The 26,938-nt window shown below is 50.0% G+C and overlaps 1 protein-coding gene across 3 annotated transcripts in view; it reads left to right on the top strand.

Moving 5' to 3' along the window:
- Window positions 1-26,938, top strand: part of KMT2B (lysine methyltransferase 2B) — a 62,653-nt gene that overhangs the window by 31,295 nt on the left and 4,420 nt on the right. For all 3 annotated transcript variants that reach the window (XM_081201846.1, XM_081201845.1, XM_081201847.1), the window contains exons 8-31: window positions 3,607-3,852; window positions 4,691-4,785; window positions 5,677-5,775; window positions 6,347-6,460; window positions 6,794-6,940; window positions 7,700-7,795; window positions 7,898-8,015; window positions 8,926-9,039; window positions 9,407-9,591; window positions 11,017-11,109; window positions 11,191-11,280; window positions 11,479-11,552; window positions 12,627-12,751; window positions 13,625-13,728; window positions 14,448-14,585; window positions 16,172-16,330; window positions 16,489-16,609; window positions 17,466-17,544; window positions 21,271-21,431; window positions 22,460-22,675; window positions 23,599-25,123; window positions 25,299-25,394; window positions 25,474-25,580; window positions 26,598-26,735. In XM_081201846.1, the coding sequence (XP_081057972.1) occupies window positions 3,607-3,852; window positions 4,691-4,785; window positions 5,677-5,775; window positions 6,347-6,460; window positions 6,794-6,940; window positions 7,700-7,795; window positions 7,898-8,015; window positions 8,926-9,039; window positions 9,407-9,591; window positions 11,017-11,109; window positions 11,191-11,280; window positions 11,479-11,552; window positions 12,627-12,751; window positions 13,625-13,728; window positions 14,448-14,585; window positions 16,172-16,330; window positions 16,489-16,609; window positions 17,466-17,544; window positions 21,271-21,431; window positions 22,460-22,675; window positions 23,599-25,123; window positions 25,299-25,394; window positions 25,474-25,580; window positions 26,598-26,735 (4,440 nt within the window). The remainder of the gene's footprint in view (window positions 1-3,606; window positions 3,853-4,690; window positions 4,786-5,676; window positions 5,776-6,346; window positions 6,461-6,793; window positions 6,941-7,699; window positions 7,796-7,897; window positions 8,016-8,925; window positions 9,040-9,406; window positions 9,592-11,016; window positions 11,110-11,190; window positions 11,281-11,478; window positions 11,553-12,626; window positions 12,752-13,624; window positions 13,729-14,447; window positions 14,586-16,171; window positions 16,331-16,488; window positions 16,610-17,465; window positions 17,545-21,270; window positions 21,432-22,459; window positions 22,676-23,598; window positions 25,124-25,298; window positions 25,395-25,473; window positions 25,581-26,597; window positions 26,736-26,938) is intronic.

Here is a 26,938-nt window from a genome sequence, read left to right as displayed (position 1 = left end):
CTTCCTGACCCTTCTTGTACTCTGTCTCAGGGCAGATTTCTGTGGGACCCTCTGCCAATGTGGAAATTTTTAACTCTCTGAAAATGACTATTAAAATGCTGTTCTCCTTTATCTAGCGTTTGTATACTGCTTTCCAAGTGCTTTGCATCCGTTACCTTGTGATCGTTCTTTAACAACAACCTTGTGAGGTAGGGTAGCACAATCAGCCTCATATTGCAGATGGCAGGAGGGGCCCAAGGCCCAAGGGTCATCTAGCCCAATGCAGTACCTTGGAAGTGGAACAGAATTCATTCCAGAAGTCCATTCGACTCCTGAAACGTTCGACCTCCAAAGCGCGGCTTCTGATTGGCTGCAGGAAGGTCCTGCAGCCAATCAGAAGCTGCGGAAACCCTGTCGGACGTTTGGCTTCTAAAATAACGTTCGCAAACCGGAACACTCGCTTCTGGTTTCCGATCATTCGGGAGCCGGAACGTTCGACTCCCAAAGCATTTGGGAGCCGAGGTACGACTGTAATCTCAACTAAAGCGTTATAAGAAATATGTAAAGCATCCATAACAGATGGCCATCCAACCTCTGTTTAAAAACCACCTTCTGAGGGAGTCCGTTCCATGATAAAGACTTTGTTTGAATGGCTTTATTTTTGTGTATATAAAAAGGAAGGAAGCTGTGATGTCAACTGCTCCTTTAGCAGCAATCCCCCTCCCTAACCCGAGTTCCTATTCCCTACTATAACTAAGCCTTCTCTAAGATAATTTCTTAATTCAGATTATCACATTTTCTCCTTCCCCTCCGCCTCCCCTTCCTTCTCTTGCCCACCCTGTTTCTGAATAATAGAGTGTAAGCTTCTCAGGGCAGGGACCTGTCCTCTTAAAAGGCTTCATGTACACCATATATTTAAAGCATGTTATGTCCCCCCCCAAAAAAAGAATCTTGGGAACTGTAGTTCACCCCTTCCAATGCCAGCACCCTTAACAAACTGCAGTCCCTAAGATTCCTTTTCTTTTGAGGGGTTGGCTTTAAATGTATGGAGTAAACACAGCCATGAAATGAGATGGCTGTAAGGAGAGCAATCCCATCATTCAAACAGGTTGAGAACCATTGTGCTATAATGTAGAGGGTAATCTGCCCCCTTCCTCCTTCTCTCCCTTCTACTTTTTGCTGGGGGCAATGGAGGCTGCTAGGTTTTGAAAGTGCGTAGAGGAAGCACAGACAGACTGGGTGGAATTTGCTGGTCAAGGACAAAGATAGGTGGAGCCCTGCAAACCACAACAGATAGTTCCGGGACAATGGATTTGAGGATTGGGGGAATGTGATCTCTTCCCTGCTTGGGGATGGGGAGGGGGAAGTGGGCTTGCCTCAGGAAGAGGTGGGGCCTGGTTCTCCCAGGGAAGCCATTCCAGGTTGAACCAAGCACGAGCCCTGCCTGGTGTATGTGTGGGACATGGCATTTCTTGCCTGCAGACTGAAGAAGCACTGATTATGTGAGCAGATGATCTTGGGAAGAAGGCTGCGATTTGGGGGTGGGGTGGGGGGCAGGGAGGGAGGGAGGGAAAAGCAAGGAGGTGGGCCGGGTTTTATTGGAACAGCTCTGGGCAGAAAGATGGCTGTAGCAGCAGAAGCCAAGACTCCTGACCTCTCTATACTCAGTGGGGGGGGGGGGGGGGAGGGAAGGCAACTATAAATTTCAGCCTCAACATTGAAGCCCTGCAAGGGGGATTCCGCCTTTCCCTGACCTGTGTCTGTTCCCTCCCTGCCCCATCACTGCATCTAATATGGAAACTGAGGCAGGGGTCTTTACTAACCCCCCCACCCCCAAGAAAAAGGGTTGATCTCTGGAGTTTGTAATTAATTTCACATGCAATGTAAGGGAAGGGGTGCAATGCAAAAAAAAGAAGGGATTTGGGGGTGATGACTTAGAATCATAGAATCATAGAGTTGGAAGAGACCACAAGGGCCATCGAGTCCAACCCCCTGCCAAGCAGGAAACTTAATATAGCAAAGACACCCAGAAAGAGTTTTGTAAGACTAAGAAGACAGATTCCCTGCAGCTAAAGTTTCATGACTGTCTGCTTTGAGTACTGTGGTCTTTCAGGCTGTTAGATTTTAAGATGCAATTCAATTTTAATTTTTTTTTAAAAATGGTTGCTGCTACCAACCTGGGCTGCAATCCCCTCGTGCATTTAAATGGGTGTAAGCTCAGAACTTACTTCTGAGTAGGCCTGAAGAGTCTTGTGCTGCATCACAGCTCCCCTTTTGGAGTTTGTAGGGAGGTTTTGCTGGGAACACTCAAGCTGCCTTGATATCCTTGTGATGGGAACAATGGCCCAGACCCAGTCCTGGCCAGGTGAATGCTTAACTAGCCTTTGTATTGGAAATGAGGTAGTTGAAGAGACTGCCAGATTCTCCCTGGGGGAAAAGAATCAGTTTTGCCTGCCTATTGAGAAAGGTAGGGTGGAGCCACAGCAAAATCATTATATCAGGAGGGACAGAGAGATACTCTCAGAACCAGATTGTTGGGAGGGAGGGGAGAAATAAATGAGCAGTTGAAGAAGAGGGAAAGATAAGACTTCTGTAAGGTAAGTAAGCTTATTAAAAAGGTTTTGCTACAAGTGAAATCCTGGATGGTATTGCTGTTTTGCACCCCAAGCAGTGTTCGAAACTCCCATTGTTCTAGGAGCATTTTGCGACAGGGAATTTCTTCAGCATGAGCAGTTTCGGAGCTCTGGGCGCAGTACTGCGCCTAAGATTTCAGATTAAAGCTGCAGAGTGGAAGGAAAGGAAGACCTTTTTCTGTCTCCCTACTTCCAACTACTCTCTTGAAGACTGGAGAAGAGACCCTCTTAAGAATATTAGGGGGAGTGGGCAGGGGAAGGACTAGGCCATGTGAAAAATGAACATAACATTTTAGCTGCAGTTCATTCATTTTCAGCACTGTATTCTTGTTATAAAAAAGCACACCTAGACATTCTGTTGTTGCGCCCATAACCTACATTTAAGGTGCTATTTAGCCCCTATCTTTCATATCTCAGTTTCTAACACTAACCGCCAGGGAGCTCAGCAAATTAAGAGCTGTTACGAGGTGTGTTATTTCTTTTGTTAAATTTGTATCCTGCCTTTCCTCCAGGGAGCTCAAAGTTATTATTATTGCTATTAATATTAATAATTACCCACCATTCACCCTAAGGTCCTAGGACGGGTAGCAACCATTTAAAATACAGCTTGAAACAAATTTCAGTCACAATAATTGAGTGGATCTTGAAAATATTTATCTCAAGTGCCAAAGGCTAGGGTAAAGGGTATACGTGGTTGTTCCTCACAACAACCTGGCGAGGTTGAGAGATGGTGACTAGCCCAAGGTCATGTAAGGAGCCTCATGACTGAGTGCAGACTTGAACTTCCTAATCCAGCATTCTAACTCCCTACACCACACTACACCAGCCTTGCCCTGCTCTGATGTGCACAATACTAGTGGTTATCCCTCCCACATCCCTTGCAATGATGGCAACCTTCTGTAGAGTGTGTCAGGGTGGAGGTGAATGGGAGAATCTGGTCCTCCCAGACAGCACCCGCCTCGTGAGACTGCTCACTCCATGCCTTTGTCTCCAGGCCGTACGGTAGTGAAGCCCATCGTCCCCTGGGATTCGGAGGATTCTCAAGAGGAGTTCCCAGCCCCCTGGGAAGTCATGCTGGGGGCCACGGAGACAGCGGAGCAAGACTCCCTGCTGCAGCGCAAGTCAGCCCGGCGCTGCGTCAAGCAGAGGCCTTCCTATGACATCTTTGAATCCTCTGACTCGGAAAAAGAGACGGTGTCCGGCTCGGCCACGCATCGCCGGAAATCCTCCCGGGACTCAGGTGAGAGAGAGGGGGAGAATTCAAGGCTGCTTTGCATTAATCCTGCGTGTAGATAGCCCCGTGCACCAATCCTACAAAGGAATAATGTTGCTGCATGCTCATTGCAACTTCCCATGACTTTTGTGTGGCGGGGTCAGTGTGCCTTGGGGGTCTGCATGCTGGACTTGCGCCACATCCAGTTAACTTTTCTGGATGATTTTGGCTGTGTGCGAAGCAGCCTTTGTTGTTCTGTAACTCTGTGGCTGTGTGAGCCACCCTACCCCATTTAATGGGCTTAGCTGAATGCTGCCCACCTCTTCCGTCTCAGTGGGGAACGAATGCTCCGGGGGGGGGGTGTCATTGTCTGAGGCCTGCAAATGGAGTCAGGCAGGAGTTCTTGCCTGCCCCTACTCATGGTACTCATGGTAATTCCCAAGCATGCTGTAAAGCAGGATGGGGGAACCTTTGACCCTCTATATCAGTGTTTCTCAAACTTGGATCCCCTCCTGTTGTTGCACTACAACTCCCATCATTCCTAGCTATCAGCACCAGTGGTCAGAGATGATGGGAGTTATAGCCCAACAATAACTGGGGACCCAGGGTTGAGAAACACTGTTCTAGATTATCTTGGACTACACCTTTCCCCATCCCTGGCCATTGGTCTTGCTGACCAGGGTGGATGGGAGCTGCAGTCCAAGCAGCTTGCAGAGAGCCAAAGGTTCCTCAGCCTTGTGGTAAAGGCTAGCTGAGTTTCTGTGCTTTCGAGGACAGGAATAGGACCTTATCCAGTTTGGGACTGATCAAAACTGACAGTGAAGAAAAGAGCTGGTTGACCGGCAGTTCCTGCTTTCATTTCCAGATCTGCTTCCCATGGATTCGGAGGAGCAGAGTCGGCCCCGCAGGACCCCCCTCCAGCCTGTGGTGCAGCTGAAGGCCAGAAAAAGGCCAGAGAAGGTGAGGCTTGGGCAAGGATTAAGTCAGAGCGGGTAGGGACTAGCCCACATTTATTTTTTTTTAATGCAGCAGTTTTATTGTGATCCACATTTTATTCCACCATTATAGCCCTTTGTGGGCAGCGGAGGACAACTCAGCCCAAAGATTTAGTGTAAAAAAGTGCCTTTTGACTGAGTGTGTGTATGTGTTTGTTCCCAATATCAAGTTGTTGTCTTTGGGAAGAGGCCGTGACTTCAGGGGCCAAAACCGAATCTCCAAAGCAGGTCTTTAAAAACCTGCATCTTTCAGAAGTCTCTAGGCTGCTGAGGTAACCCATAGACAGTCCAGACTTTATTTTATGACTGCTGAGGTTTGATGAGAGGTTTTTCAGTTTTGTTATTTCCTTGCTGTTTTTTTTTTTTTAAAATATATTCTTCTTCTTTTGGTATATCACTAGCTTTGAGCATGAGGAAAGCAGCCTATAAATGCAAATTGGACCTGTAGAAAAACACCCAGAATTGTGGAGTGTTTCTATTCAGGGTTCAGCCAGCTAGCCAACCATGCCTTCCTTCAGAATAACCTCTTCCAGGGCTAGAAGCCCTCCATCTGTCTCACCATCCTTACCATTGGCTGTGCTGGAGTTAGAGTCCAGCAACAACTAGAGGAACATAGAAATCCTGGTTTGTATCCAGCTAAGATTTGCTTGCAATTGACCCATTAAAATTGATAGACCTCAATTGGTCATGCCCATTAATCTCAGCAGATCTACTCTTGTGTAGAACTAGCCTGGGATACAACCTCCTGTTTCCTTTTCCTCTTGGTCTGAGCTTTCACCCTGTTTAGTGAAATGACCACACATTGCATTTCCTGCTGGACTCTGTTCACTTGCCTCTCTGTCCCTTCCTTCTGTAGGATGTCCCATCGGCTGGCACACTCCCATCTGTCTCCAATGGCTGGAACGGGAAGCAGAAATCCACGGATGGCATCCACAGGCTCAGAGTTGATTTCAAGGTGTGGGGTGGGGACTATCTTGTTTGAGAGATGCATCTTTGAAATGATGATATTGAAACACGAGACAAATTATGGGCCACAAAATGCTCTTTGGGACACCCCTGCAAATCTCTCTGCTGGTGCAATTCAAGCTCAGCCAACTGCACATGAGCCAGAATGCCCTAAAATCTGCCCCCTACCTACCCCTCATTCACAAATCACACATACCAATTGTACTTTGAAGAGCACAGCTATGTCTAACTTGATGGCATTGCCAGAAATAATCTGGCTTTCCTAGCTGCTTGGGAGCACTGCTTTCATACCAGCAGGGTAGAGTTGGGTGGGAAGAGAGAGGAGAGGAGGCTGCAGTGAGCTTACAGCGATGCAGTGGCCACAGGTTTTGGCAACCCCAGCCATTTGTGGCCAAAGGCCAAGAATGATGGGAGTTTCAATCCAGTAACGCTTAAAAGAGGCACAGGTTCCCCACCTCTGGGCTTGGTGATCTCCAATCCCTTTCAATTCAGAGATTTGCTCCATCTAGCTCTTTTCACAGCTATCCCTCTGCCCCCACCCAAACTTGTGTCTCTTGTAGGAGGACTGTGACCTGGAGAACGTCTGGCTGATGGGTGGCCTCAGCATCCTCACCTCGGTGCCGGTCACCACGCAGGTGGTGTGCCTGCTGTGTGCTAGCAAGGGGTTCCATCAGGTAGGTCTTGAGGAATGGGGTGAGGATACCTGGATTCTAGGATTTCCAGCATCTCAGTTGTGTGGGGTGGAGGGAACGGATTGCGAGCCCCATTCAGAAGGTTGGGGAGGGGGGCACTTGAGGTCTTCTATCCAAACATAGATATAAACCTGCTCCTTGATCTCAGGAACCATCATGCCTAATTGGGATACAAATGCATAGCAAATAGACCAGGCCTTGTTTTGTACCTGGAACAGGGTAGGGGACATTGGGGTTGCTTCTAACTTGCAGAGAGTTTCTGGCATCCGTGTATCAAAGCACATCTAATGCATCTGCCCACCATGTGCTTTGCAGCTTGTGTTCTGCCAGGTGTGCTGTGACCCCTTCCACACCTTCTGCCTGGAGGAGGATGAACAGCCGTTGCCCGAGCAAGAGGAAAGCTGGTGTTGTCGCCGCTGCAAATTCTGCCATGTCTGCGGTCGCAAAAACAAGGCATCCAAGGTAAGGCGGAGTTTTTCCCCCCAGTGTGGGATCTGTGCAAGGGGGGAGGGTCTGTGGAAGTAAACATGGCTGCTTACAGGGGCTGCACACCCCTCCCATGCTCTCGTGATCCCTACACAAAACACAGCTGGAGATGGAAGGGGTGGCCTCACCACTTCAGGAATGCAGGTCCCAAGAGATTACCCACAAAGCAATGTAACCCTAGGCATTTAAAAAAAGAAGAAAAAGACACCCCCGTCGCCCCTCAACTAGAGTGTGAGCAAAGTTTTTTAGCAGCATGCAAGGAAAGGGGATATCTAAGTGTTTTAAAGAGGAACAAGGAGGGTTTGGCAGTGTCTTGGCTGTCTGAAGAATAGGAATGCGAGGAATGCATGACCCCAAGATTTTATGCATTAAAGGCAGGTGAAGTTATATCCATAACATCATGGGGAGAAGTTTGGACAGGGATGGTAAGGAGAAGCATCTTTGTCATGATATCTGATGCCATGACCCTTTGGTTTGAAAGGATCCCAAGAACCTGATTTCCCGGGTAGGTTCCTACATGTGAAACCAAGAGCCATGGCCTGCTCTCTGCATTTTGATCACCTCTGTAAAAGCAGAGGCATATGCACCCGCTTTGCGTTGTTCTCTCCTGCCTGTCTTCTTTGCATTTCTCATTGGGATTTCTGTCGTACCTGTGATTAGTTGCAATGAATTCCTGCCCCCCAAAACATGCGTAATGGCCTACTTTCCCTCTCCTTGTTCCTCAACCTGCCACAGCAACTGCTGGAGTGTGAGCGCTGCAGGAACTGCTATCACCTGGCTTGCCTTGGGCCCAACTACCCCACTAAACCTTTCCGTAAGAGGAAGGGCTGGGTAAGTGTCTTGCAGATTCCCGGCACCCCTCTAGTTCGGCAGAGCCTTCCCTCGCTTGTGTTTTAGCTGCTAACCTGTCTCCTTCATCCTCTCCCTATTCAGATCTGTTCGGCCTGCATCCGCTGTAAGAGTTGCGGGACAGCTCCAGGGAAGAACTGGGACACGGAGTGGTCTAGTGACTACAGCTTGTGCTCTGCCTGCTCTGTGCTCTACGATAAAGGTGAGCATAGCGGAATTGCCTGGGAAATGCCATGGGTTTCAGTTTGAGCTGTGCCAGGTAAGGCATTGCGAGGGGCTGACATTCCACAAACAAGTTCACATATTTTGCTCACACAATGCATGTCTTCCTTAGCCCTAGACAGCAAAGCCTTACACAGCACTGCGACCCAAATAGTTGTACTCTTTCTTTCCAACTAGTTCACCCATTCATTTACATTGTCCTCTGAAACTTCTCTTCCAGGGGCCTCTCCTCTTCTGGGATTTAATGGGCAGCTACTGGGGGGGGGGGAGAGAAAGCTTTTTTGGGGGGTTGGCCTCTCACCTTGCCATGGCTTCCCCAAAGAGGCTTGACAGATGTGTGTTCTGGTGATGTTCAGATGGCAGGCAAATCCTGGACTTTTAGAAATCCTACATTTTTATTTTGTTTTTAAAAAATTATGCAGTTGATGTAGAGGCTGTCCTGTTTGAGTTTTTTTATGTTTTACAAGCAGCCTTGTACCTGGATTCTAAGAAACCAGAACATCAGTGAAGTTTTGAAATTGGTGTTTAAGATCTTAATTCTTAAGTCTTAATTCAAAATTGTATCCAATCATAGACAGAAGCCTACTCCTTGATCTCAGGAACCATCATGTCAAATTTGGATGCGGTATCTGAAGAGGTGTCCTGATGCATAGCGAACAGGCAAACAACTTTCCAAAGCGTAGATTGATGATGCTGTTTATACTGCAATTCATTGTTTTATATTGATTAGCTTACCTGATTTTGGACTCAGAAGGTGTCGGATATATACGGAGCAAATAAATAAAGGGGGAACGAATACACAGCTTATTTTGGGAGGGCTTTGAATCTCACCTGACCTGCAGAAGAAGATTCCATTAGCTTGTTCTCTGCCTCCCTCTTTTCTCATCCAGGTAACTACTGCCCAATCTGCTTGCACTGCTATGAAGACAATGACTACGAGAGCAAGATGATGCAGTGTGCCAAGTGTGACCACTGGGTTCATGCCAAGTGCGAGGGACTCTCAGGTTTGTTCTGAACCCAGAGTAACATGACCTTAAATGCTGCTGCATCACAGATCCCTTTCCCTCCTTCACATCTGCTTACCTGCTTACATCTCAAATGGCCAGGAGGAGAAATAATGTGGGGGAGAGTTGTGGCAGAGTCAGGAGAAGACAACAGAGGCAATTGAGAAGCGAATGCAAGTCACAGCCTCTGTTAAATTGCCTATGATATGCTCCCCTTTTTGACCTTCTGGCTCGGTCTTTCCCTTGACAGCATATGCCTGCCCATCTTGCTAGCGTTGGTGTGTGCAGCAGGGTGGCCTGAGAACAGCATGACAGTCTTTGGGCTAAGATTGGGCATCTCTGATGTGTTCCCACCCCCCTCTTACAGATGAAGGCTATGAGATCTTGTCCAACTTACCCGAGAGCGTCATATACGCTTGCCGGCCCTGCTGCGGCAGTGACAAGGCCAAGTGGCGGGAAGTCCTCACCTTGGAGTTGCGCAAAGGTCTCCGGCAGGTGCTCCAGGGGCTGATGAGTTCCAAGTGTGTCACCCCGCTGCTTCAGTGCACACAGGTATGTTCTCTCCAGGACATGCGTAACAGCAGGGAGTTGTGCTTTTAAAATCACCGTTCTTGATCTGGCTGCCCTACTGAAGGAGATTTTTCTTGGCCCCATTCGCAGGCACACTTTGGGCATGGCTGGGCTGGACGCATCCGTGTCCAGCACTCTTCAAACACAATTTCACTCCTTCCTTTGTCCTTTGATCTGGATGCCCATTCCTTGGCTAGGTGGGAAGATGCTGGGATAGCTCAGTCGGCAGAGCATAAGACTCTTAATCTCAGATGCTCAGAGTCGTGAGTTTGAGCCTCGTGTTGGGTGAAAAGATTCCTGCGTTGCAGGAGGTGGAATTAGATTACCCTCGTGGTCCCTTCCAACTCTATGGTTCTATGACTTCAGCTTTCCTTGATATTTGAGTCTGTAGGTTGCTTACATCAGTGTTCCCCAACCTTGGGCCTCCAGCTGTTTTTGGACTACAACTCCCATCATCCCTCGCTAGCAAGACCAGTGGTCAAGGATAATGGGAATTGTAGTCCAAAAACAGCTGGAGGCCCAAGGTTGGGGAACACTGGTTTACATGATGGGGGGGGGGGATGTAGTATCGAGTGACATCCCTAAGGATAAAAGGAATGTATTCCTTTACGCAACCGCGGCAGCCAGAATCATAGTGGCAAAAAAATGGAAAACTGATAAAATACTAGAATTAGAATGGAGAACCAAATTTCTTGAATTCGTGGAGATGGCAAAATTAACAGCATCAATTAGAGGCTACTCTAATCAAAAAATTAATAAGGAGTGGGAATGCATTAAGGAATACATGAAAAAAGTCGGTGCTGGAGTTTAAAAATTAATATGCAAAAGTTCAAAAGGCGCAAGGAGATAGGATAATAATATATTAAGGATGGAATAACAAATAAAGTGGATAACTCAACAATAACAAAAATAATAAGAGGTGAAGAAGATTGCACACAGGTGAAGGGAAGTACTAGGCTGTGGGGGAGGGAGGTGAAGGGATTAATTGAAATTGTTAAAGATTGGTATAGGATTTAAGAGATTTAAATTTTTATAAAGATCTATAAGGAAAGCAGAAAGAAATATCAAGTAAAGGTGTTGGAGATCAGAAGTAAAGGAGATCAATGTAAATGAAAACATGAAATTTACGGTTTTGTTACATATTATTTTATTTTGGAGTTGTCTGCTTATTTTGGAGTTGTTTGTTGTAAAGAATGTATATTATGTGAATAAAATAATATAGGATATGAAATTGGGGGGGAAAGATAAAGGGGTGTGTGTGTGGAATCTTCGAGATTATGGGAACTGTTTTGATTTATTGCAACACAGGACCTTTATGTCACAGAGTTCTTTGCATGCTGTAGGCAGGGGTGGGGTGGAGGCTGCAGAACAGGTGGCAGTGCTCCATTTTTCTCTGTCCTTTGCCAGTGCTGCCCGGATGATGGCGTGAAGGTTCACCTGCGGCCCTGTGATCTGCGCACTGTCAACAAGCTGTTTGAACAGGGTCACTACTCGTCCGTGGTGAGTGTTGGGAGCAGGGATTCCAGGCTGGAACGGGAGCAAGGCCTCTGACCTCGGCTGAGCTGCTTTCTCTCTTTGCAGCATAGCTTCAATGAGGACATGGTGGGGGTCCTGCTGGGGCACATGGAAGAAGACCAGACCGGCCTTATGGCAAAGGCACTCTACATCGAGGTAACTCTGTGCGATCTGGGTTTGGTGGGGAGGAGGGATGTGTGGTCTGGATTAAACTAACTTGAGTGGGAATTGGGGGGGGTGCGGGGGTGTTTGTGCACATGCTCCACGCTGGCTTCGGAGCACTTCCTCCCCTGCAGTTCGGCACAGCCTCTCTCCCTGAGCAGCCTTGTGATTGCCTGCTTTTTATCTTTCCAGCTGATGGAAAAGTTCTTCAGCTGGTTTGATGCTCAGGATGTAAAGCACTGGACCCGCAGCAGCTCCCTTCCCAAGTGAGTGCTCAGTAGCTGAAAGCACCAAAGTCATGCCTCCCCCTCACCAAAGGTGTCCATGCACCTGGTGCTCTTTTTTGGGGGGTGGGTGGGGGGGAATTGGAGGATTCAGACGCACCACGGACCGTTGTGTGCAATTCAGTATGGAAGTTCCAATGGCATTTTGGGAATCTGTAGAGGGGCTCAAAATAGGAGCTGTGTACAAACTACAAATGGGACACGGGTGGCGCTGTGGGTTAAACCACAGAGCCTAGGACTTGCCGATCAGACGGTCGGCGGTTCAAATCCCCGCAACAGGGTGAGCTCCCGTTGCTCAGTCCCTGCTCCTGCCAACCTAGCAGTTCGAAAGCACGCCAGAGTGCAAGTAGATAAATAGGTACCTCTCCGGCGGGAAGCTAAACGGCATTTCCGTGCGCTGCTCTGGTTCGCCAGAAGTGGGTTAGCCATGCTGGCCACATGACCCGGAAGCTGTACGCCGGTTCCCTCGGCCAATAAAGCGAGATGAGCGCCGCAACCCCAGAGTCGGTCACGACTAGACCTAATGGTCAGGGATCCCTTTACCTTTACTAACTACAAAAACCATCCAGGCCCAACATAATCTGTTTTCCTTGAAATTTGCTGCTACTCCAAGTGAATAGAGTGGGAATTTGAATTGGTTAAGGGCGTGGAATATACACAGCCAGGTCTCCTCTTCCTTTTTGTCTCACTTTTTGTTTGGTAAGGTGACACTGGAAATCTGTATTCTCACCACAGTCTAATCGTGAGTCTAATCCATCATAGGTGCAGATGAGAGATAAGAGGGTGAGATCACAGTAAATTCATGGGGATGGGGCAGACTTGGCCCTGTGTCTCCCAGTGGCAAGACGTTTTATCTGTTCACAGATCCCACAATTGGCTTTAGATCCTGTTCTTTTCTTACCACCTCCCCTTTTTATTTTTATTTTTGCATTTCAGTCGCTGGCTTCAAGCCTGTTCTATATCTATTCCTGTGGTCTGTTTCAAACTCTGAACTGGGGTTTCCTTAGAACCAGAGCTTCTGCAGCCCCTCACAACTTCTTCTTTTCTCCCCAACAGTGGCATGCTTCCTAACGCTGTTCTGCCTCCCTCCTCTGACCACATCTATGCTCAGTGGAGGCAGCCTGAGGAGGTCATCTCGGCTGCCAACAGCCACCTGACTTCTACTGGGTCTGAAAAGACAGGTGAGATTTTGGTTTTCATCAGGCATAGGCAAACTCAGCCCTCAGGATGTTTTTGGGACTACAACTCCCATCATCCCTGACCACTGGTCCTGTTAGCTAGGGATGATGGGAGTTGTAGTCCCAAAACATCTGGAGGGCCAAGTTTGCCTATGCCTGGTTTTCATGGAGTAGAAGCTGCCTCTCTACATGCAGACTCCCTTGGTTTTTACAATTGCCCAGGAGAACTTTGGCTGCTGCCGTTCTCTTGCTAGAAGGGAACATAAGAAGCTGCCTTATACCAAGTCAGGGCATTGGACCAACTAGCTCTGTATTGTCTACACTGACTGATAGTGAACCTCCAGGTATAAAATGGGTCTCTCTTAGCTGTACCTGGAGATGCTGGGGACTCAACCTGGGATGTTATGCATGCAAAGTCATGTGCACTATGCTTGAGGCTTGTCACTCTGTATTTCCTTCTTTCTCTCCTGGTTCCCTCTACATCAGAGTTTCCCAAACTTGGGCCTCCAGCTGCTTTTGGACTACAATTCCCATCATCCCTAGCTAGCAGGACCAGCTGTCAGGGATGATGGGAATTGTAGCCACGCTGTTTTTGGAGACCCAAGTTTGGACAACTGCTCTACGTCAAAGGTTGGAAACCCATGGCCCTCCAGTTGTTGTTGGGACTCCTAATCTCCAGCATGGCCACTGGGGATGTGTGATGGGAGTTGGAGTCCAGCGACATCCAGAGGGCCAGAGATTCCCCACTCATGCTCTGCACAGAAGATCTCTGTGTTCTTTCTGGAAGATACTCTCTGAAGGGATGTTGGGGGTGGGGCTTCTTGCCCTCCAGCGGCTGAAGCTCAATGCCTAACCGCTTTCCTTCTCTCCCTGTAGCTGGGAAAGACTTGGAACATGCCGTGCTGCAGCAGCCGTTGGATGACCCTGAGGACAAGAGACAGTGTGCCTTGTGCCTCCAGTATGGAGATGCTCCTTCCAAGGTGAGACTACACCCTTCTGCTTTGATAAGAACATAAGAAGGACCATTTTGGATCAGACCCAATGGCTTGTGCATCCTGGCATCCCTGTTCCCCACAGTGGCCAGTTGGGAAGCCCAAAAGCAGGATATGTGCACGATAGAGCCCTCCTGCTGCTGTTGTTCCTCTAGTGCAGGAGTTGTCAACCTGGTCCCTACCGCCCACTAGTGGGCATTTCAGGATTCTAGGTGGGTGGTAGGGGGTTCTGTGGCACAAGCCGAATCCTCCTTCCATTGAACACTGGTGGGTGGTGAGGAAATTTTACCATCAAGAAAGATGCATTAGTGGGCAGTAGGTATAAAAAGGTTGACTACCCGTGCTCTAGTGACTGGCATTCTCGGGCACACTGTCTCTCAGCCTGGAACTATGTAGCCATTGGGGCTAGTATCTTACCGATGGAAAGTGTCCTAGCTGCACCTTTTTGAGGCTATATTGAGAGAATAAAGGGAGAAGTGTGGGAGAACCAAATCCACTGGCTTTGTAGGGTGGTTTTGTTTGTTGTTGTGGAGGAGGCAGCTTAAGTGGAGGATTGGACAGGGCCAGGAAATCTATAACCCCTGGATCCTGTCTCGTGTCCGGGAGGTGACCATCTGAACCCCTTGCAAATCCCTTCCTCATGGCTAGACCTTGAGGTGTTGCCTTCCCCCTCCCTCTTCAACATGAGCTCTCTTCCTGCCCTCCAGGACGCAGGGAGGCTGCTGTACATCGGCCAGAACGAGTGGACGCACGTCAACTGTGCCATCTGGTCAGCCGAGGTCTTTGAGGAGAACGATGGCTCCCTGAAGAACGTGCATGCTGCCGTAGCCCGGGGCCGGCAAATGGTGAGTTGGGCTTCTCTCCATTCAGCTCTGTAGAAGAGGGGATAGGACCAGACCCTCCTTGTGGCCAGAGCTGGATTTATGTACAGTGGTACCTCGGGTTAAATACTTAATTCGTTCTGGAGGTCCGTTCTTAACCCGAAACTGTTCTTAACCTGAAGCACCACTTTAGCTAATGGGGCCTCCTGCTGCCGTGCCGCTGGAGCACAATTTCTGTTCTCATCCTGAAGTAAAGTTCTTAACCCGAGGTACTATTTCTGGGTTAGCAGAGTCTGTAACCTGAAGCGTATGTAACCCGAGGTACAACTGTATAAGCTAAACAAGCTATAGCTTAGGGCCCCACTCTCGGGGGGGGGGGGCAGAAAAATTTAAAGGGAAAAAAACCTGGATGTATATTTCCAAAATATAAGATAAAAAACAAATAAAGTAAAACCTACATACAGCAACCGTGTTTTGTGTTGTGTATGGACCTATAGCATATATGTAACACAAAAAACAGTGACAATTTGTTGTTGACAAAGGACAGCTGGGCATATAAAGGGCCTCATTAACTTCAGTAGCTTAGGGCCTCATCAAACACAAGTCCGGTCCTTCTTGTGGCCTCAGTAGAATTCCCACTATAAGCGAGGGTCCTGAAAACTTCATTGCTGAATAGGAGCAAGGAAACTTTTATCGGTCCACATTGCCACAATTCAAAGACACGTTCCAACCAGGCAAAAGTATTCAAGGAAGAGGGCATGGGAAGGGAGCCTTGTGATAGTTGGAGTCAGGGGAGATGGGGGCGGAGCCTAAGGAGGGTTCTGTGGGCCAGATAGAGAGGCCTGGGGGCATTTGCTCTTGAACCCGAGGCTCCCCACCCCTGCTGTAGAGGACCGAACTAGCCTGCTCCTGAAGCGACCCACTGATGCTGCCCATATTTCAGCCTTAGTTTTGCAGTCACTGCTGCTCAAAACCTTTCTTTAAAAGTCAATCTCTGAGATTCTTGGTATGCTGAATTTTGCTCCAGTAATTGAATTTCCACAATTGGACACAGCATATGAATAGCGATGTGGACATGATGGTTTAACAGCTGTCCAGTCTTTTTCGTCAGTCGGATCTTATGTCCCCTGGACCCGCTTCATACTTAGAGCCTCCACTTAAATTAAGAATCAAAGCTCCTCTCCTTCCCACCCACCCCCCGGCCAGGGTGGAGCTGAAAACTCCTTCCAAGTGTTCACTGCTGTGAGAACAGTGCTTGGATATTACTACAGATCTTATCAATCAACTAGAAAGTCCTAGCAAGACTGCATCGTCAACATGGCTGCTTTCTGCATCTCATTGCATTGATGTGTAGGGTGATCTTGATGATGAGGAAAAGAGAGGAAGGAATGGGGTGTTCGGAGTGCATGTTTGTCTCTATAATGTGTGTATAAATGCCCTCCCCAAATTACATCTTGGTCAGAAATGAATGCAGACTGATGATTTTGCTCCTTGGGGACATTTTGGCCCTCTGCGTCTTTGCTTAGTGCCACACACGTTATCCCTTGCCCTGCTGCAGTGGCGTTCCTTCCACACCTTTGACATACCTCTCTCTCCCCCCCACCCCTTAGCGCTGCGAACACTGTCAACGTACGGGGGCCACGGTTGGCTGCTGCCTCTCCGCGTGCATCAGCAACTACCACTTCATGTGTGCTCGCCTCTGCCAGTGCACCTTCCAGGATGACAAGAAAGTCTTCTGCCAGAAGCACGTTGACCTCCTGGATGGGACAGTAAGTGGGGAGGGCACCATCAGGCTTCCTGTCGCCTCTGGGATGAGTGGGTCGTGGGTGGGACAGTTCTGTTAGGCCTGGCAGTTTTGTCTTCTGAAGCTTGGTCACTGCAAATAGAATTTAAGAGGGTCCCTTGGCCATGTTGTCTGCCTTTTTAGGAGATAGTTGCTGAAGATGGGTTTGATGTCTTGCGCCGCGTCTACGTTGACTTCGAGGGCATCAGCTTTAAGAGGAAGTTCATGGTGGGCCTGGAGCCAGACACCATCAACATGATGATAGGTAATTATATGGGGAGAGGGCAGGAGAGCAGCACTTTGCTGTGCAAACACTGTGGTCCAGAGTAGATGGGATTTTCTTCTCTAGCAAGTGGGTGGTTCTGCAGTTGAACATGCAGGGAATAGGAGGGACCAGCTTGCTTCAGAATGGAGCGGAAGGATCTGCAACTGGAAATGGATTCATCACCGCTCTTTGCTCCTTGTATCCATCACGCCTCTGTTCTGGCAGTGTCTGCGCTGGTTATCTCAAACGCCAGCAAATAAGCTTGTTGTTAATACTTAATGGGAGCAGGGAGAGGGAGGGAGGGAGGGCGTCGCCTACAAGAGAAAAAGTAAACTCTGAAACCATTGGGGTGGAGGGGACATTTGTCCCCTCTGAACTATATCTTAGATTGCATCTTGTCCCATAGTGCCAATGCCAGCTAAGCCAGCCCCTGTCTGCGTGCCTACACCTTGAGTTCCTGCATCTTGGCTAGGCCCATTCTGGGAACCCAGAAACTAACTTTCTTGGTTCCCTTGTAGACGGAGTGTAGGATACCCTAATTTAGCCTCTCCAGAGGTGCCTGAAAGGCAGAAAATCTTAGCAACTATTCTTTATCCTTTCCCTTTGCTCATGCGCTAATTACCATGGGACGCCGTCCATTGGGACACCCTCAGGTACAAACTCCGTTGAAACAGAAGCTTCTGCAGCAGAACTCTCCACAGTGGATTGTATCCATTAGGTCTGATAGGTTTTTCTCTCTCTCATGCTCTGCCATCCGTAATAGCCCCCCTAACCCACATCCTGGGGCAACTGCCTTTCTGTTAGCTTCATTTTCGCTCTGTTTCTGGCTCTCTGCTCAATGTATTTCTGCTTCCAGGCTCCATGAAGATCGACAGCTTGGGGATGCTGACAGATCTGTCCGAGTGCGAGGGACGCCTCTTTCCCGTAGGCTACCAGTGAGTATCCGCATTAAAGTTGGTAGCAGCCTCACACCCACCTTAAGTGACAAAGAAAGAACAATCCCATGCTAGCTGTCCTGAGGATCATCACCAGGGGAGCCGTTATTGCGGGGGCGTGTATGGATACGAGATGGCTTTTGGCAGGGGATACCCAGAAGAAAAGGACTGGGCAGCTGCTTCTGTGCCACGCTGCTTCAAAATTCTCTGCCAGCTTTAGGAGTCCTCACAGCATTTGGGGCCGTTCTTTCAGCTCTGATTTGGTCAGGCATGAAGAGCAAGACCCAGTTTCCAAAATCGCATTGAGACCACGTTTTCCTCTGAAATCATGCTAAAATCACATTTACTGAGCAAGCAATGCTTGCCTCTTGCATTTGATTATGAGGTCGAAAGACCCCGAGCTCCTTTTTAGGCAGTCAAAATCCAAGAGCACTCAACACGTGGAAGTTGATCAGGCTGCCTTCACTGTGTGCCCAGGATTCCTGGATTTCACCCATGTGAAAAAGGGTTTGGGTGTCCTGGGTGGCTGTTCACACCGTTGAAGCTAATTGCACTCTTTCCAGGGAGCTGCACTCAGTCCTGGCTCCTGGATCTTACCTGTGTGGTGCCTGCTTTTGCAAGCACTGGTTTGTTGCATTCACACTCCCCATATTTGGGTATGGGTGGATCTTGAGAGAGACACTCAAGAATTGAAAATGCAATTTGTGTCTGAAGCATCCCTTGGTGGTTTATGTACTGAACATTTTGAGTATTTAATAGGAAGGGAGGTGTGTGTTAATGTCGCTCTTCTCTTAATACAGTATTAAATTAATGGTATCAGAAAACTTTCCCACTGTGGTTGCTGCTGTGCGGATGTTTGCAGCACTCTGCATCCCTCAAGTAACCTCTCCAGATGAAAAATTGCCCACTGTTTGCCTTCCTTAAAAGGATTGTCATACAGTTTCCCATTTATAATAATCACAGGCTAGTGAAATAATAGAAATACAGGTTTTTAAAAAATCATTTCGCTCCTTATTTTAGTCTAAACCCATTCATTTTATCTGGCATGAAGGGTTCTACTGAATAGATGCTGAAGCAGATACTGTCTTAGCATGGATTAGCTTACCCTTTACGCCATCCTCTTGGCAGGGTGGCTCAAGAGAAGGGAGGGACTTTATCCTCCTCCACATCTCCTTGGGAGCTTTCGGCACGTTTCTTATGGTTGAAGAGATTAGGTGATGGCGGGTGTGAAACCAAAGTGTGGTCATTATTCCAGGTGGATTAATGCACAGTGTGGTGTGTTTAGGTACCTGCACACATGGCATGGGGGATTATTTGCAACCACTCTTTTCCTTCCCTCCCATTTTTTTAATTTTACCAATTGGAAAATGCTTGTAACCGATCTCTCTTTCCCCCTCTTTTAGTGTGAATGAGGGCTGTGTAGGATGCAGTTCAGGATGCTCTGCATCTCACAGCGGCCAATCAGATATTGCGTCGTCACCTGTAACGACATACGAGATTTGTAGCATAATGTGGCTACATGGGTCACAGCAGCCTTTGCCAACCTGGTGCCCTCCAGATGTTTCTAACTACAACTCCCAGCCAGATGCTGGGAGTTGGTGAAGGCTGGCTTTCAGGTCCCTACCCAGTAAGCTTCTAAATAGCTAACATCTTTTAAGTTTGCTGCTACAACATTTATTCCCCAACTTTTCTCCAGAGAGCTCAAGTTGGAGGACATAGTTCTCCTTGTTATCCTCACGACAACTCTCTGAAGTAGATTAGAGTGGGGGTTGGAGACACCCAGTGAGCTTCAGGGCCTAGTGGGGATTGGCACTCTGGTCGGCAAGGTCCTAGACCCCAAACCCTAGTCATCATACCACATTGGCACTCAACATATTCCCCAGCTGTCAGAATCCACTCTTGCAGCTGTGCAGAAAGATGGGCCTTGATTTGACTAGCTGCCATGTAGATTCTTTAAAAGCTCCATAACAACCAGAACCAGAAAGCCGCCTTTCTCCTTTGCCCTCTCCGCAGTCTTCTCTCGTTTGCTTCTTGCTGTGTTCTGTCTAGCAAGAGCCATGGAAGTGTCTCCCATTTAATTCTGCAGGGTTTTGCCAGACTTGGGAAGAGTTTCCCTGCCTTTGAAAAAGGACAAAAGATCCTAGCGATCCTCTGCAGTAGCGCACACAGCCTGGGAAACTTGTTTTTCAGCAGGTATCCTTTCCCCTTTCTTTAAAAGGGCAAGGCATGTCTCTACCTGAGGCCTGGGTGCCAACATGTCTGCTTCCAGGTGTTCATAGGAAGGTTGACAGCCATTCTCGGTATGCCAGTGCCCTGCAATTATGGACTGTGATACACAAAGATAGCTACTCTTTACACAGCCTCTGAAAATGTTTTCCTGGTTGTGTGCCTTTTCTTCCCTCTGGCTCTTTAAACGTTTGCTTTCTGGAACTGCCCACTTGGCTTTCATCTGGCAAAAGCAAATCAAACGTCACATGAAAATCTCTGATGCTTGCTTCCTCAATGCTAGTCAGGGATGCAGAGACGAGAGAAGTTCTTTTTCTTCTTCTCTGAAGTTGTGTGAATTGCTCTCTCTCTTCCCCAACCTGGTGGGCGCCGGATGTTTTGGACCAACTCCCATCAGTCCCTGACCAGCACAGCTGGAGGGATATGCCATCTGAAACATCTGGAACCCACCAGGTTATGCCAATATGCCGGCCAAGTGTGCCAAGAGAGACCAAACATGGAGCCTGGCACGCTTCCCTTGTGCAGCTTTGCTCACTGTCCGTGCCGATCCAAAAGTCCTCCTGCCTCTCTGCTTGGCCGGTAGCAGAGTGATCACAGCGGTTAGAAAGCAATTGCAGCGTGTGGGTAATAATTCAGAACAAACACAAAGGCGTTCCTTATCTTCTTAGCCTTTAATCATGAAGTTTAACAGCATAAATTCAGACCTGGCGAAAGCTCGCCCATCCTCCCTCTCGCATAGTGTACCAGAGGCAGACTGAGACACTCAGAGTCAAACCACTCCCGTAAGTGTTTGTGACCACGCCTCAGGAAAAAGACGTCACCCAGAACTCCTTAACCCTGTGAGTTCTGAAGTATCTGCTGGAATGTGCCAACAAACATTCACAAATCGGTTTTGCAAAACCTTGGAGCAGGGCTTTTTATCTGTTTATGGATAACCTGCTCCACCCATGGTGAACCATCTAAAGGCCCTATCCGAAGGATGGAGAACCTGTGGCCTCATCTGTGAGGTCAGGCTCCAACTCCTATCATCCCCAGCCAGCGTGACCAGTAGTCAAGGATGATGGGTGTTATAGTTCAATAACTTCTGGAGGGCCACAGGTTCCCCATCCTTAATTCCAATCCCCTAACCGCTAGGGATTTGCCACCAAGGATAGGAGGCCACTTGGTTGCAATGGGGGCTGGTCCATTGGGGCAAATGGGGCACTGCCTCACCAACCTTCACCTTGAGGTCTCCTAGCCCACCTGTGGTCTTACTTGCAACCATTCCAAAGGGTGGCTCTGGCTGTCTTGCTTCTTGCACCTTTGCCTCGGCGTTACCCATGTACAACTAAGTAGGGGCGGGTGCAAAACTTAGTTGACTCTGCCAGTCATTGGTTCCACTTACTGTTAGACACCTTGCTTTCCTCCCAGCAATCCTGCGCCACTGCTTTGAGCAAGCAGCCCCATGGCAGCCAGAAGGCGATTCTGATGGGACTGCCTTTGTATTCCTTCCACCCCCAGGTGTTCCCGTATTTATTGGAGCACGGTGGACGCCCGCAAGCAGTGCTGGTACAAGTGTCGCGTCTTGGAGTACCGGCCGAAGCTGAGTCAAGAGGAGCCTGATGCCTCGGGAGTGCAGGAGGAGAACCACACGATAGTGCACAGCCCAGCGGCCCCTGCAGGTAAGGGGATCTGGGATGTGCAGCTGGGCTGGCTTTTGGATACCGTCATCCTCTCCATCTGCAGTAGGAAGTCTGGGTGGTGATACGTTTTCCTGCCCACTTGCATGCTGTGGGGGGACGCTCTTCATCCAGTTTTACCTGACAAAGAGGTTAAAAGTCAAATCCTTTAAGCCAGTTTAGTGGTGAAGCTACTTCTCTGGGGCAAGTAAAGGTAAAGGGACCCCTGACCATTAGGTCCAGTCGTGGCTGACTCTGGGGTTGTGGCGCTCATCTCGCTTTATTGGCCAAGGGAGCCGGCGTACAGCTTCCGAGTCATGTGGCCAGCATGACTAAGCCGCTTCTGGCGAAGCAGAGCAGCGCACGGAAATGCCGTTTACGTTCCCGCTGGAGCGGTACCTATTTGTCTACTTGCACTTTGGTGTGCTTTCGAACTGCTAGGTTGGCAGGAGCTGGGACAGCAATGGGAGCTCACCCCATTGCGGGGATTCGAACCGCTGACCTTCTGATCAGCAAGTCCTAGGCTCTGTGGTTTAACCCACAGCGCCACCCGCATCCCTATCCTTTCTGCTCAAAACCAGAATACAGTTTTACCTTGGTTGCTGAACTCCTTGGAACTCATACATTTCGGCTCCCGAACAATCGAAAACCAGAAGTGATTGTTCCAGTTTTCAAATGATTTTTGGAAGCCACCTTTGAACGGTTCCGGGAGTCGAACGGACTCTTGGAACGCATTCTGTTTGAGAACCAAGATTTGGGTTGGGGCCTGTCGCCCTTCAAAGTTTTTGGACTCCAACTCCCATAAATGGGGAGGGGGGGCTGGGAGAGAAAAATAAAAGCAAATGTATATAAGAGTACAAGTCTTCAGCCCATGTAGACCAAATGGGCAAATAATCTGTTCTGGAATAAGGCAGTTTTCTTGGTTCTGTGCTGTCTTTTCTCAGAACAAAGCCCACAGTAAGGGTTGCCGGCTTCTGGGCGCTGCCATTGCCATGCTTGGTCTCTTGTCATGTGCCTTTTCTTGTTTTCAGATCCTAAACTTGGGAATGAGCACCTTCAGGATGTGCCCCCTCCACTGCCGCCGCTGGAGCGCCACTCCCCCGCGCAGAACCCAGGGCCTCTGCCACCTCCGGAGTCTGCGGCCTCCAAACACAGGTCTCTCACTGGAGCTCGCATCAAAGTGCCCAACTACTCCCCTACTCGGCGACCCATAAGTGGGGTGTCATCCCGCCCGCTGCCTTCTCCTGGTGAGTAGCTTCAAGGCCACGTAGGCAGAGTAGGCAGCACAGAGGCAAGAGGGTCTGAAACAGAGGCCAGCAGCTGGATACTCCAAGGCCAATTCTTGCTTTGAAACAAGGCTAATGGAGCAGGAGAAGCAGGAGAGGAGCATTAGCGAGTGCAGGGAGTATGGGGCATGGGGCATGAGCCCATTGGTGCTTCAGAGATGGGGAGAGGTTCTGACATGCCTGTGCTCCGCTGCCGTCCTTTGCATGTGGGTTGTGATATTGTTGTGTCTGAGTGGCTGGCTGATAGAGAGGGTGTTTGAGGTAGACCCTGGGAAGTCATGGCCAGTCAGCGTAGACCAGGGGTGAGGAACTGCAATGGCTGCATTCCTTTCTGGGCAACTTTCCAAAAACCACACAACGGGGGGGGGGGGCGGGCAGAGGCAAAAATGGGCGGAGCAATTTTGCCTTTGTTCAGTAGGCCGGTTTCTACATACACAAACACCTCTTTCTATCCAGAGGCCTTACCAGAGTCTAAGGGCGCATTCCAGCTGGGCAAAAGCACTCTGGGTGTGGAATGGGGCCAGTGATAGAATCGTAGAGTTGAAAGGGGACCCCGAGGGTCATCAAGTCCAACCCGCTGCATCCATGACGAATGGCCATCCATGTGTTGTCTGAGAAGTGTTCCCAGAGCCAGAGAGAGAGGCCTGGAAGGTGGCATTCAGACCCCCAGCCTGAGCTTTCCCATCCCTAATACTGAGCTAGACAGACACAGTGCTCTGACTCCAAACATAGGAAGCCGCTGTCTACTAGGTTCCTCAAAAGTTGCAAGTTGTCACATGGGGGAGGGAGGCGAGTTGTTCCCTGTTCGGCTAGTGCATTTGTGCATCTGCCTGTTTTGCTTCCCACCCCCTGTTGACATGCTCTTCCTGTTCCCTCCACCACAGGGAGCGCATCATCCATGTCCCACCACATCTTGACGGTGGGCGACCCCGACTTCCCCCCTCCACGCCGCACGCAGCGCCTCAGCCCCCTGTCTCCCAGCAGCGTCCCCCATGCCCACCACTCCCCCCTCCCGCCGCAGGCCGCTGCTAGCAACAGGACTAGTCCCCCCAGCACCTCTCTCAGGGCCATGCCGCCTCTCCTGGACAACCCCCTGGCGGGGAGCGGCTTCAGGCATACTTCTACCTCTGACGGGCAGCGCCCCCTACCTACCTCACCCCCTCCCTCGCCCCCGCCCGTCCCGCCAGAGCTGGCTTTCGAGCTCAACGTCTCCGACCTGGAGTTTGACGACAGCCTCCTGGACGAGCCTTTCCAGGAGGAGGAGCTGGGAGTGCCGCGAGCCTGCCCCTCGCCCAGCCTGGAGCTGCCCCAGCTGGACGGCCTGGGCGACGGCGAGAGCGAGGAGGAAGGGGAGGCCAGCCGCTACTTCCGCTTCCCCCGCACGGTGGTAACCCGGGAGCCGCCCCTGCCGCCCTACCCACTGGACCTCCCTCTGCCCCACATCCACCAGCTCGACGGCATCGACGACGGGACCGACAGCGAGGCGGACGGGGCAGGGGGCCACCCTCCGGCCAAGGGCAAGCAAGCGGAGCCGAGAGTCGAACGGGAGCTGGCTGGCCCTGCTCCTGCGCCGGAGGACCTGCCCTCGGACATTGTGGACTTCGTCCTGAAGAATATGGACACGCCGGAGAGCAAGGCGCCGCTCTCCTCCTGCCTCAACCAGGCGGCCTCGCCGCCACCAGCACCCCCTACCTCTGCCAGCCTCAACGGCACCGAGGCAGCCCACCCCAGCCCCGCTCCAGACCTGGCCCCGACCCTGGGTGGTGCCCAGGTGGCAGGCACCCCTGAGGTCAAGCTGCTGGGACCCGAGGGGCAGCTGCCCGGCTCCAGAATCATCCTCGTGAACAAGCTGGGACAAGTGTGCATGAAAGTGCAGGGGGAGGAAGGCACCTTGAGCACCCCGGACGGGGAGCAGGCCTCTGGCTGCAAGGCCGTGCCAAGCCCAGCACCGCCACCTCCTGCGCCCGTGCCCAACCTTGGCACGGTCATATTGCGAGCGCCCCTGGGCCTCACTTCCAGCCCTTTGCCCACGTGGACCATCCGGGGCCCGGTGCTCAGCATGGTGCCCATGATGAACGTCGTAGGCGCCGCCCCTCAGGCCGTTGGCGGGGGCCAGCTGGCCCTGGGCACTCCAGCTCTGGTGACGCCCTCACTGGGGATCCCACAGACGTGTCTGCTTCAGCCGGTGGCTGTGAATTCCGGCGTGCTCAGCATCCCCGGCTTGGTGTCCTTGCCGGGCCCCCGGCCGGCCATCCGGGTCAAGAGGGTCTCCACCTTCGTTGGAAGCATGCCTGTCAAGAAGGCCAAGGTGGACGGCGCCAACGAAGAGGAGCCGCTGCCTGTGTTGCCCACCGTCACGCCAGATCACTTGGTGAATAACTGCATTTCTGGCAGCACAGCGGGCTCAGGGTAAGTGCAAGCATGTGATCTCCACACTCTTAAGCATGGGAGGGCTAAGGAGAAGAGGTGGTCCTTTGTGGGTTTTTACTTCAGGCCAAGCATGGCTTCTCTGGATTCTTCTGGGTAGCCCCCAAGCTGTGTGTTTTGTTTGTGCCCGTGTTCACAAGGACTTCTTCCCCTGCAGCTTGGGAAGGGTGCGGATGAAGACCCCCACAGCCAGGGGCGTCCTTGACCTGGATGCGCTCAAAGAGGAGGCAGGCGCTGTCGGCGAGAGTGAGCTGTGAGTGTGAGGTTGGAGGCTGCGGGATCCTGTTCCTTGCCTGCCGCAGGGTTTTTAAAACAGCCCTTCTTTCTTTCAGGTCTCCAATGGACCATTCGCCCTCCTTCGCAGCGTTACATTCCCATCCTGGAACGCCCGAACCAAACCAAGAGGCTCTGCTGGAGCCAGTCTGGCATAGATATGCAGGTACTGGGATCTCTTGCCTGCCCCGCTCTACCTTCGAAATAAGGGTGGTCGGTACTGAGCTGGGAGGCTGTGGGCTGGCACACAGAACCAGGGATTAAATGTCCACATTTGCCGTATCGGGCAAATCGCTGTGCAGATGGTACTAAGAGCCAGGGTGGTGTGGCGGTTGAGTGTGTTGGAGAAGACCAGGGAGACTTGAGTTCAAATCCTCACTCACCCCTGTAACTTGCTGCAAGTCATTCTCTCTCACCCTAACCTACCTCACAAGGTAGTTGTGGAGACTGAGGGTGGGATGAACTTGAAGGAAGAGACAGGATAGAAATATAATAAAGCATTAAGCAGCTATGTATCTCTTGTTCATTTGTTTTTAATGGCGTGGGCAGCTACCCCTTTCAAGTTCCTTTTAAAGATCTCTAATCCCTACATTGCACATCAGATTTTATTCACACCAGCTTTCTCTGGTGTGAAATCCCTCCCTAGCTGTCTGTGCCATATTTATTTATTCTCAATTTTATATTTGTTATGTGGTACGTGGCTCTGGTGCATTTTATGTTAAGCAGTATATAAATTTGTGCAATAAGTAAAAATAAAATAAATGGTGTTATATATACAGTTGCTTTTTGTAAGCTGCTCTGGGAGGCTGCAACAAAGGCACGGAATATGAATGCTGTAAATCAGTTTCTATACAGAAAGTGGGTTGTACCCAAGCGCTGCTCAATGTAGACCCATCACAATGAACGGATCTGTCTAGTCATGTACATTAATTTCAATGGGGCTACTCTTAAATGTGACTAAGGATATGGACTGCAGTGTTCCAGCCTGCATACCAGAGTTCAGAAAGTGAATCCTGGACCTGATAGGTCTCTGCTTTGTGAGCTTGGGTTTTTATTTTAACCCTGCTGTAAGTCTATTCCTTCCTGTGAATTAAGCCCTTTCCCACAGATGATGACTCGACAACAGCAGAGCTAATACGCCTGGGCCTCCTGCTCTTCCCCCCCCCTTTTTCTCCCCTCCCAGGGGATCTCTCCAGCTCAGACGAGGACAATCTGAAGCAGGAGGACAAAGAGAATGAGATGCCCCGCAAAACGCAGCCCCACCTGTGCTTCGAGATCACCAGCGAGGACGGCTTCAATGTGCAGGCTGACAGCATAGATGGTGAGGAGGAGAGAATCACATTGGTGGTAACGTTCCTTTGGACCTCTCAGCTGGCTGGTTGTAGTTGTGCTGCTGATGCTGCTGGAAAGAGGGACACACTCCACAGACAACTGGGGGATTGTTTTTATCCCGGATACAAGCAGGAATTGTGTTATGCGTTGCTCAGGGAAGCCATAAGAGACTCTGGGGAACAGCAACACCTT

The sequence above is a fragment of the Podarcis bocagei genome (genome assembly GCF_964188305.1).
Source record: "Podarcis bocagei genome assembly, chromosome: 7".
NCBI lineage: Eukaryota > Metazoa > Chordata > Lepidosauria > Squamata > Lacertidae > Podarcis > Podarcis bocagei.
This window is presented reverse-complemented; position numbering and strand designations above follow the sequence as displayed.